This window comes from Mesoplodon bidens (genome assembly GCF_964165515.1).
Source record: "Mesoplodon bidens genome assembly, chromosome: 3".
In the NCBI taxonomy this organism is placed as follows: Eukaryota; Metazoa; Chordata; class Mammalia; order Artiodactyla; family Ziphiidae; genus Mesoplodon; species Mesoplodon bidens.
In genome coordinates this window covers 145927177-145939345 of record NC_138178.1, presented here as the reverse complement: position 1 = coordinate 145939345, position 12169 = coordinate 145927177, and the positions used below count along the sequence as shown (strand labels likewise).

At 41.3% G+C, this 12169-nt stretch overlaps 1 protein-coding gene across 1 annotated transcript in view; it reads right to left on the bottom strand.

The window, feature by feature from the left end:
- SLC39A9 (solute carrier family 39 member 9) overlaps positions 1-11990 on the bottom strand; it is a 51930-nt gene extending 39940 nt beyond the window's left edge. Inside the window, exon 1 of the mRNA XM_081230295.1 lies at positions 11189-11990. Coding sequence (XP_081086421.1) covers positions 11189-11284 — 96 coding nt within the window. The 5' untranslated portion in view covers positions 11285-11990. The remainder of the gene's footprint in view (positions 1-11188) is intronic.
- Between the last annotated feature and the right edge of the window lie 179 nt (positions 11991-12169).

The window sequence follows — 12169 nt, the reverse complement described above, 5'->3', positions numbered from 1 at the left end:
AATGCAGGGGACGTGAGTTCGTGCCCCGGTCCAGGAGGATTCCACATGCCGCAGAGCGGCTGGGCCCGTGAGCCATGGCTGCTGAGCCTGTGCATTCGGAGCCTGTGCTCCGCAACGGGAGAGGCCACAGCAGTGGGAGGCCCATGCACCACAAAAAAAACACAAAAAAACAAACAAAAAAAACACTGTTAATATAGATTGAGAGCCTTCTTGAAGATGTTTATGCTCTTTAATCCTGTCATTCTACCCTTGAGGAAATAATCTGAAATATGGTCATAGCATTAGACACAAAAATATTCATTCAACACTATTATCATAGCAAAAACCTGAAAACAAATTAAATGCACAGTAAGAATTTCTGTATATAAAATAACTGAACGTAATGAAGACATTAAAAAGTGCCTTACAGGGGACTTCCCTGGTGGCTCAGTGGTTAAGAATCTGCCTGCCAAGGCAGGGGACACGGGTTCGAGCCCTGGTCCGGGAAGATCCCACATGCCGTGGAGCAACGAAGCCCATGCGCCACAACTATGGAGCCTGCACCCTACAGCCCATGAGCCACAACTACTGAGCCCACGTGCCACAACTACTGAAGCCCGCCATGCCTAGATCCTGTGCTCCACAACAGAGAAGCCACCGCAATGAGAAGTCTGAGCACCGCAACTACGAGTAGCCCCCACTTGCAGCAACTAGAGAAAGCCTGTACGCATCAACGAAGACCCGGTACAGCCAAAAAAAAAAAAGAAAAGTGCCTATAGGGAATTCCCTGGTGGTCCAGTGGTTAGGAGTTGGCACTTCCACTGCCAACGGCCCAGGTTCAATCCCTGGATCGCACAAGCCACGCAGCATGCCCCCCGCCCCAAAAAAGTGCCTAGAACATGTTTTTAATAATAAAGGAAAGTGTTTATAATTACCAGGTAAAAGAAGAGGAAATGTAAATTTATACATATACCACATAATCAACCCTATTAAAAATGCAAACAAATAGAAAAAAAGAATGAAAAGAAACAAAAATGTTACTAGTGATTCTCACTGGACAGTGGGATAATGGATGATTTTATTTTCCTTTTACACATTATCATACTTTTAAAATTTGCCACAAAGAATCCCTATTATATAGCCAGGCTTAAAAAAAATTTTTTTGTTCATTTAATTAGAGGCTATATATAAACAGTGGCTTTGAACTTAGTAAACCCTGAGGCTCAGTTTCCTCATCTATAAACAGGATAAGAATTCTTCCCTTTCAAGGTTACTGTTAAAATCAGTGCAGAACTTGACACGAGTTGATACTGTAGGTACTGTTATTATTAATTATTATACTGTGGTGGGCTTAGAGAGCACAGTGCCCTTAATATGCACGTAGAGATGTTTTCCCCTTTACCAAGTGGTTCTAAACAGGTAGTAACACTTCAAATTACTACAGAACACTTAGGTTTTGTAGTAATTTGAAATGTTTTTCAGTCTCCCCCTTGTTGTCATGCTGTGACTTATTTCCTCTGCTTGTTGCCCCACCCCTTCTAGTTTGCTCTTCCTACTTTACAGAAAGCTTAGAAATCAGACAGTCCAGCCCAGAGGACTGAGACTGGCAGTTCAAAACATAGGGGTTTTTTTGTTTTGTTTTGTTTTGTTTTTGGCTGTGTTGGGTTTTTGTTACTGCACGCGGGCTTTCTCTAGTTGCAGCGAGCGGGGGCTACACTTCGTTGCAGTGTGCAGGCTTCTCATTGCGGTGGCTTCTCTTGTTGCAGAGCACGGGCTCTAGGCACACGGGCTTCAGTAGTTGCAGCACATGGGCTCAGTAGTTGCGGCACGTGTGCCATAGAGCACAGGCTCAGTAGTTGTGGCACGCGGGCTTAGTTGCTCCGTGGCATGCGGGATCTTCCCAGACCAGGGATCGAACCCATGTCCCCTGCATTGGCAGGAAGATTCTTAACCACTGCGCCACCAGGGAAGTCCAAAACACAGGTTTTTTGACCCACACAGCGATGCAATAATATTTGAATTAGTAGCCAAAGTATAAAATTTAGAAGATCCATATAAGAATCCAGATTTCCAACTTCTGAAAAGTAAGAAGATTTGGCAACAGCAGGGCTGGTGGCATCAAATGGCACATGCTCTTCTGTGCCACAGTTGACCACGGTTCTCACGACTCCCTTAGACTCCCAGGCACTGACACTGGAGGTTAGCTGCCACACATCATGACACTTGGACCATTTTATCTTCCTCCAGGCCTGATTCACTGTTCAGCCTCAATACTTATATGATTTTATGACCCGTTACCTAGCTGTATTAGTCAGGGTTCAATCAAGAAATGGAAATCATAAAGTAATTTGAACCAGAAAAATTTAATACAAAGAGTAACTATAAAAGGGGACTGGAATAATGAGAAATTAACCAGTAAGAAAGAACTCTAAAGAACATAAGAACTGAAGCTAAAAGGAGCGGTGACTACCTAGGACCAAAATAAGATTTGCTCAAAGAAGAGGTCTCATAAGGGTTGAGATCCAAACTCTGCTGGAGAGGGCATGGCTGGGGCTCAATGAACAGCAGTAAACCATCTGGGACCAATTCCGAGGTATATGTGTGGTGGTGGGGTTTCCCTAGACCAAGCAATGCTTGGACACCAGTAGGGTATCCCACAATTCAGTTCAATTCTAACACTACCCAGAAATAGCATCAGGTCCTACAAGACTGGCCCCCTGCCATTTCAGATGCCAGTTCGAAGTCCAGGTTGTTACCAGTGCTTCTGACCAACTAGCTGTAAATCGGAGGTTCCTTGGGTTCAATTAATTGGCTAGAGTAGCTCACAGAACTCAGAAAAACATTTTACCTACTAGATTACCTGTTTATTATAAAAGAATATAACTCAAGAACAGCCAGATATAAGAGATTCAGAGGCAAGGTATGGGGAAAGGTCACGGAGCTTCCATGCTCTCTGAGCACACAACTCTCCCAGCACCTCCATGTGTTCACCAAACCAGATCTCCAAACCCTATCCTTTGGGGTTTTATGGAGGCTTCATTACATAGGCATGATTGATTAAATCACTGGCCACTGACGATTCATTCAACCTCCATCCCCTTTCCCCTCCCTGGTGGGACTGTTAAGTTCCAACCCTTGGAATCATGTGGTTGGTTCTCCAGGTGACAAGCCCCCATCCTTAGGTTACCTAATGGCTTTCCAAAAGTCACCTAATTGACATAATAAGACACCTTTATGGCTCTTATCATTTAGGAAATTCCAAGGGTTTTAGGAACTCTGTGCCAGGAAAAGGAGGAAAAGCAAATACATACTTCTTATTATAAATCACAATATCACAAGCAGAGAAGTTTCTGTAGTGCCACACTAGTGTTAACTCACTGGAAATCTGTACTCTAGGGTGTTGGGAAAACTGTTCATGGGAAAGTGTATCACCAGAGAGAGAGACTCTCCTATAAAACCACCCAAGATGGGGTTGCCAGTGGGAACTCCTGACTGCTGGGTGCTGGAGAAGCTGTGTGTTCAGCAGGAGTCTGGGGCTTTGAAAGCCACCTGCAGTGCAGAAGCTGGACATTGGTGAGGCTGGCTGTGCTACAACAATCAAGTCACCTAGGAGGCCTGCTGAGCAAGCATGCCAGAACCAAGAGGGAAAACCCCTTCTCCTTACAACTTCTCTCCAGTATCCTCTACTGACAAAGCTTAACATTGTGCCAGCTGGCAAAGGAAAAATATTTGAAGGGCCCACATCCATTTTTGCAGCGTAGCTAATCAAGAGTGAATTTGGAGCTGAGAGGCAATACATTGATAACTGGCACACAAGCTTACTAAAATTACATAAAAATGGGCTTCCCTGGTGGCGCAGTGGTTGAGAGTCCGCCTGCCGATGCAGGGGACATGGGTTCGTGCCCCGGTCCGGGAAGATCCCACATGCCGCGGAGCAGCTGGGCCCGTGAGCCATGGCCACTGAGCCTGCGCGTCCAGAGCCTGTGCTCCGCAATGGGAGAGGCCACGACAGTGAGAGGCCCGCGTACCGCAAAAAAAAAAAAAATTACATAAAAAGATACACAGGAGCCAAATGAGAGCCAAGAACAGTAGACAGCAAGTAAAATGGTTGCTCTTAAGGCTATCTATTTAGCTAATCAGAGATTTTTCTGGTCCTTTAGATCGCTGGGGCTTCTGGATGAACAAGTTCTGCATAACAGAGGTGCTATCAATATTCTTTTCCTTCACCTCTATTAATAATAATATTCACTAAGTACTTACTAAGCCAGGCACTTTCAATTATAATCACTTTACATACATTAACTCATTTAATCCTCACAATAATCCTATAAGGTAGATACTTCTATTATCCCCACTTAGTACAACAGAGGCAGCGAAAGTTCAAGTAATTTGTCCAGGCTCACAAAGCCAGCAAATGGCAGAGCCATGATCTGAACCTACACAGTTTAGCTCCAGAATCTATACTCTTAAGCACCATGCTAAACTGCTTCTCTATAAAACCTAAATACCGTATGCTAACACATATATATGGAATTTAAGGGAAAAAATGTCATGAAGAACCTAGGGGTAAGACAGGAATAAAGACACAGACCTACTAGAGAATGGACTTGAGGATATGGGGAGGGGGAAGGGTAAGCTGTGACAAAGCGAGAGAGGGGCATGGCCATATATTCACTACCAAATGTAAGGTAGATAGCTAGTGGGAAGCAGCCGCATAGCATAGGGAGATCAGCTCAGTGCTTTGTGACCACCTGGAGGGGGGGATAGAGAGGGTGGGAGGGAGGGAGACGCAAGAGGGAAGAGATATGGGAACATATGTATATGTATAACTGATTCACTTTGTTATAAAGCAGAAACTAACACACCATTGTAAAGCAATTATACTCCAATAAAGATAAAAAAAAAACCTATTTCATTGTTTCATCTTTTGCTTTTAGCACCTGACTTCTTTCCCCAACTTGCCTTTGTCAAATGCATAAAGAATTAATGAAAGGAACATATACAACAAGGTGCAGAAGCTAGGGTATAATTTTTTGGTTAATAGAAAACTGACCTCCAGATAAATACAGGGTTCACAATCGATTGTTTAATGTAATTATCTAGTAGTTAACCCCAAGACCCTGTCCCTTAAATATCCATATAATTAGGGCAGAGGAATTTGCAGACCAACTAATACCTGCTTCTACTGCAATGAAGTTAGACATTGAATATTAGTATTAAAGGAGAATTGAGATTTTTATAATTCCATCATAAGTTTTAAGAAATACCTGTACTCATGGTTAGCATTACTACTTATTACTTGGAATTCCACACTGAGCTACAGAGGCTCTTAAACTTCACTGTCATTCAACAAAGTCTCACATCTAAATTCTTCAGTGAGAGGAGAGGTTAAGGCTGTCATACAGAAGCATTCTGAATCCATTTCAGGTCTTCTTCCCTCAAAAAGGATGTCAATTCTTGAAGAGCAAATTTAGAATGACTAAACTATGAAGATATCGAGATATCGAGTGTGAAGTTAATCTTGAATAGTTTAAAATGAGAACTGCTTCAGATTCCAATTTGGCAGGTGCTAATTTAAAGGGCATCTAAGACATATTCAGTCTTTCTTATAGGTTTCAATGGTATTCAGAGATTGTTTACCTCAGTAGTTTTAATTCTGCTATACTGAGTAAGCACAGGCATGAGATGTACTCTGGAAGGTAAAATGTCAGTGATGCAAGATATTCCTAGTTGGAGGAGCTAAAGGTGCTGATTTAGATCCATAATATTTTCATTCCTTCTTTACAATGTTCATTAGGAAAGAAAATAGCATCTAATGGTCAAGTGCTTTGGACTGGTAATCAAACTGACTTAGTTCAAATCCCACCTCTACCAGGTATGTGATGTCTTCAAGCCTGAGTATCTATCTCATAGTCTCATCCTGAGGATTAAACAAGATAATGCACATCATTGCCTGGTATGTAGAAGGAGCTCAATACGCATTAACTATTATTAATATTATTATGCAGATAAATTTCAATGATGTTTATCCATATAACTTTTTCAGGAAAATAATATTGAATCAGATTGCATCTAGACTTTGATTCAAACTTAGCTTTATCAAGCAAAGATACTTATGAGACAATAACATTATAAGACAATAATCTGAGGGAAGACAAAGTTACTGATTGCTTTTCAGATATGGATAAACTACAGAGAATTCAAAGTTTCAAAGTCTGAAATTTAGAAATGAAATTCCAAACAACTGTAAAATCTATTGTATTACCATAAAAGAATAAAAGGTTAATACACCAGAAAATGCAAAAGTCCTTAAAAATGCAATTTTCTCAAATCTATTTTAAAAATAATCAATTGTCAGAGAAAAAACATACTGAACATATTCGTTCTTTAGACACAAACCTTTGATTTGGTGGTAACTCAAAGAGCCAAAGAGATTTATTATGAATGAGTCAGTTGTTATCATTAGACACAAAATAAAAACTTTAACACATGAAAAACAAAACAAAGCTTAAAATGAGAATAAGTATAATGAAGAAGAGAAAGATAACTACTAAGAAAAATACTATAAAGCAGGGAGACCAAAGGAAAAGCCCTGGCCTCTCCAAATGAAACATTCATGGTGAACAGGAATGCCAACCCCTGAACAAGACTTTTTGGATTCCAAATTGCTGAGAAGTTTCATGATTTGGGGTGGGGGGGGGAGTTTACCCCTTAATAGAAGTCTGCTCCAAAATAAAAGGTTTAAAAATTATAATTTAGAACAAAGTTATAAAAATGAAAATCTTAAAAAAGTTTTTACAATCAGTACTGAGAATAATCCTCAGTGTTTTTTAAAGTTCTTATTATGTTCCGGATACAGTGTTAAGCCCTGTGCTTATGTTATTTCCTTACATCCTCACAACAATCCTATAAAGTCATTTAAGAGAAGAGTTGGATGTTAAACAGCTTGCTCAAGCAGTGACACTGATTTTGACCTACACTACCCATCTCAGACAGTTCCTTTTGAAATTAGTGCATTACTAATTACCTTAAAAACTTTACTGAAGTAAGAATAGCACTACTTTCATCTGCATATCTATGGATCTATACTGTTTCAACACATGAAAAATGTGGCATTATAATCCAAACTGGTCTGTAACAAGAAAAGTACAAAATGAGAGAAAGCCTTCAAAAAGTTTTATAGTGGGCTTCCCTGGTGGCGCAGTGGTTGAGAGTCCGCCTGCCGATGCGGGGGACATGGGTTCATGCCACGGCCCGGGAAGATCCCACATGCCACGGAGCGGCGGGGCCCGTGAGCCGTGGCCGCTGAGCCTGCCTGTCTGGAGCCTGTGCTCCACAACGGGAGAGGCCACAACAGTGAGAGGTCCGCGTACCGCAAAAAAAAAAAAAAAAAAAAAAAAAAGTTTTATAGCAATATGATATTTACATTTATAGGAGTAATTGTATGTCTGTTAAATCTCACAGTACTGCATTTGGGCTTGTATTTTGTATGCTTTTTTTTTTTAAACTATTTGTTTTATTTTTGGCTGTGTTAGGTCTTCGTTGCTGAGCACGGGTTTTCTCTAGTTGCAGCGAGCAGGGGCTACTCTTCGTTGAGGTGCACGGGCTTCTCACTGCAGTGGCTTCTCTTGTTGCGGAGCACAGGCTCTAGGCGTGTGGGCTTTAGTAGTTGTGGCACGTGGGCTCAGTAGTTGTGGCGCACAGGCTTAGCTGCTCTGGGAGTGTGGGATCTTCCCGGACCAGGGCTTGAACCTGTGTCCCCTGCATTGGCAGGCAGATTCTTAACCACTGCGCCACCAGGGAAGCCCTGTATGTCTTTTTTCCACTTCATTTTCTGAGTATTTCATTTCCACAAGTATATTGCTCTGCAATGGAATGGAAGTTAAACAAAAACTGGCATGCACCAGAGAATTTGAGGAGTGCTGCTCTAGAGCTCTGGTTGCAAACACTTTGCTTTCCCAGCTCTGTGACAAAGAGGAGACGTGCTCAGGTAAATGACAATCCCCAGACCATCAGTGTAAAATCTCACTCTGGCCATCATTTATATCTGAACTTCATTCCTCAATCAGGGCACCTGAGAAGCCAGGTTTATCCTAGGTAATGTTAAGTTGCAGGCTCTCAACCTACTTATGTAGCATTTTCATTTAGAGTCAAAGAAAACTGCTCATTAACAACTGAATCTTAAAACACAATATAGTACTAAACTAGTGTGTCCAACTCTTTTATCCGACAAAACCTCATTTGTGTAAAGCATGTTTTGGCTGCCTTTACAAGTTTAATTTTTCTCCTGCCCATATGCTGAAGAAGAAAGCATCTTGATTATCAGTCACTTATAAATGCATTTGAGAATCAGAGATTTTGTTCCTTTGTTTTAGAAGTCATTTAGGCATAAGGAAGTTACAAAAGCATGAAGAAAGTTGGTTGGGGGGCAAGGCAGTGGAGAAAGTGACAAAAAAAATCAATGCCACACAAACCTCTTGATGGTCAGATGTGGTAGCTAGACACCACTGCTACAGCAATTTCAGACTACTTGATTTTAACTCATTTCTAAATACTAATCCTGCCATAATTAATGGCTTTATTGATCTTTTATTCCTGCTCTGAGAAATTCTGAAGAAAAAAGTTTTGAATGACAAAGCAGCAGACAGATTAAGAACATGAATAAAAAGCATATCTTTTCATATAAATGAAAGTGAACTGCAAAATAAATTAGGTTTATTGGTCCTTTTATTTATAATAACTCCAGTCCCCAAGAAAAGCTAGACTCCTTAAAAAGAAAAGACGTTTAGCCAATGTAGGAGTTTGGGGAGCTATTCTCTAAGGGTAGAAACAGTGCTTCCTAGTCTCCATGAATGAAGTTTATTTTTTACACATTTATCATCTCTCTAGTTTCACAATACATTGATCTATAATAATAGTATAATTTGTCTAGAAAAAAATGCTTAATTCCTAGGAGATAAAAATCACCAGTTGAATTCTAAAATGTCTTTAACTAAGTTATACATAACTTTTATTTTTGTCCTAACAGCTCAAAATGCAGTTACTGCTGTAATAATGAACAGATATTATGAATGATGATTTATAGCATTTCAAGACCTGCATCTGGAAAAAGACCATTCGATCATCCATTTAGAAAGTCATAAGTGACAATATCATACTAATTATCTTTATTAATAGCCTAGTTAATTACACCACTCACGTACACATTTCCTTCAGTGAGAAAAGAAGATAGCGTATACCTGCATATTGCAAAAATCACTCAAGACAGTTTGAGAAAATACTGAAACTGGAAAAGGTCTAAGAATTTTATAGAAATAAAAAGTTCTGGGGCTTCCCTGGTGGCGCAGTGGTTGAGAGTCCGCCTGCCGATGCAGGGGATGCGGGTTCGTGCCCCGGTCTGGGAAGATCCCACATGCCGCGGAGCGGCTGGGCCCGTGAGCCGTGGCCGCTGAGCCTGCGCGTCCGGAGCCTGTGCTCCACAACGGGAGAGGCCACAACAGTGAGAGGCCCGCGTAACGCAAAAAAAAAAAAAAAAAGTTCTATCAGTTCTTCATTTGAATTAATTATAATTCTTGATAAATGTTATCTCAATAAGTTTTTAAATATACAAACCAACTTAAACTTCACAAATGTCAGCCCTAATAATATCAACTCAATTCTACTGTAGTTATAAGAAAATATGATTTATGCCAGAGGAGAGATAGCAGGCTCACAAAGGACTGGGCAGGCAGGTAGCCCAAATGAGTGAAGTAGGCTTCACAACCAAGAAGGACCATGACAATCTACCACTACTCAGCCCTAGCCAACTGTTACCTTGAGGAATAAAGACAAAAACCAATAACAATAAAATTAACATTCTGCTAATCTAATAAAGTGGGCTAGATTTGGTACATGGGCTACCAGTTTGCTACCTCTGCCACAAGGGACAGAGTGGCTAAGAACTGCTCTGAGTCAGAAAAACCGAGACTGAAAAAACAGCTGTGACTCTAACACACTTGATGAACTCGTCCAAGTTACATTATCTAAGTGTCAGTCTCCTCATCTGTACCTCACTGGGTTTTTTAAATGAAATTAGGTAATGTATATGTTCAAAAAATTGTAGCTCAATGTTATCATTAGATGCTGAAAGGAACGGATAAAAAAAGGAAACGGAAAAGGAGCAGCAGCAATTCAAGTCCCCCTTCTATCTGGCTGTGGGCTTTATTTCTCAAACTCATAATGCCTAGTTCCGCGTTCTTTCTCACCCACAGGTTATTTTCTTTACCAGCAATAAATGCCTCCTCTTCCCTCAGGTTTCCTCAAGGCCTACCTCACACCTCACCTATACCTTTCCTTTATACCAATACTTCAGGCCATTCTCCACTCCCCTTTTCTCTGAAAGCACTTTCAGGACTGGCAGTGAAACTATCTTACTGCTGAACCCCAAGGTATACTCAAGAAATCCTGAATGTAGTAGTTTTTCTCCCTCAATCTTTGAGCGCTATGCATGTTGTGAACTCCTTATGACAACCTGAAGAACCTATCTGCACTTTCATTGAACAATGCTTTCATCATTCTTCCCTGTTAGTGTTTGTTCAAGTAATGATAAAGAATCAAAGAAATTAAACAAAATGTCAAACCATATTAACAAAAAATTCATTTCTAAACAAACATTTGAAAACAACTTCAAAATCCCATTCAATGGTCTCCTTCTTTAAAAGGAAAAGTGACTTAAGAACAATCTAATTTAGTGTTTTTCTTACTTCATTCTTATTACAGGTATCCAAAAAAATACCTTTCCCCAAAAAGCTATGCTTGACTTTCTCAAAAAGAGAAGTTATATTGATTTCATCTCATATGGACAAACAACATTCTCCATTTATATTTTGATTGCAATCTAGAATCTTGATTCTTTGGAACTTCTGGGTATCAAAAGAACAGTATGGTGCCTCTCTCCCGTAAAATGCAGAGTCCCAAATTTTGGTATGCAACTTCAGCGAGTTCAGAGTATTCCAGAATCTTCAGTGGATCCACCCACCCCCGTTAAGAACTCTAGTGATGAAGAGGAGGTTTGTTTCTATTATTACATGTTATGCATCTTTCGAAAAGATAGTCTTCCTTAATAAGACCTTAAGCTCTGATATTAACTGGGGAAGCAGCTTCCCTTTACAACTGTCACTACTTCCTAGCTGCCATCCTGACAGCTAACAGAAAATTGAGAACTTCTTACCTCCGAGAAATTAACAGCCAAAGGAATGATTCCAGCCACGTAACATCCCACCAACATAGCCAGAGACAGCAGACTAATGGAGATGAAATCATCCATTCTGCCCTCCTTTATTCACCCACCACCAGACTACAAATTCTCGAGGCTTCGAAGGGTGCTTAGGTTCTTAAACGCGTGTGGTTGTTCAAAGACAACAAGTGGACTTTCAGTTCTTTGGTCCTCCCCACCGGCAGATGTGTTCACGAGGCACTTTTCTCTTGAACGTACCCGGAAACAGCCCCTTTTTGCTAATACTAGCACCAGAGAGAACTTTCAGCAATTTTAGGTCCCTGAACGTAAAATTTCCGATACCAGTCACTGGATTCCCGTGGGTTAACCGATGAGAAAAGTCAATGGGAAAATATGTGAGTGAGCGATTTCTTCAGTCGTCGGAATAAGGGTAGCACAATGGGCCTACTTCCTCCACGAACAGCGTTTCAGACGGCAGCAGAAAGGACGAAAACCCAAGCGAACTTGTTCGTTCTTCCAGCGGCCCTATCTCCCCGGGGCCGCCCCGCCTGTGATCCTCAGGCTGGTCTGGGACCAGCCCACCAATCCCGGCAAACTCTCTTCCGAGTCTAGAATGAGGAAAGGAGTCCTGCAGATTTCTAACGATGGGCCTTACGGGTTCAGCAGCGAAGCTGATACAAAGCTGTCTCTGCCCTATACCCAGTGCTGCCCATGTTACTCCACTCCGCAGGGCCTTGACCCGGAGCCACCGATACTACAGCTGCCATGGCCGCCAAGTGGCACCTCTTCCTTACCCCACTTCCGGATTGCCTTACCACCCCCTCCTTTAGAAGGGTACTTCCGGGTTACAACTGACCTATGCCCCGGGATTCTTATACTGCCGCCATTTTTGAGTGGGGCCATTGAAAGATGACTTGTATCACTCTCTATACCAGTGATCAATTTAGCCGCATGCATAATAACGAGAGTAAGGAA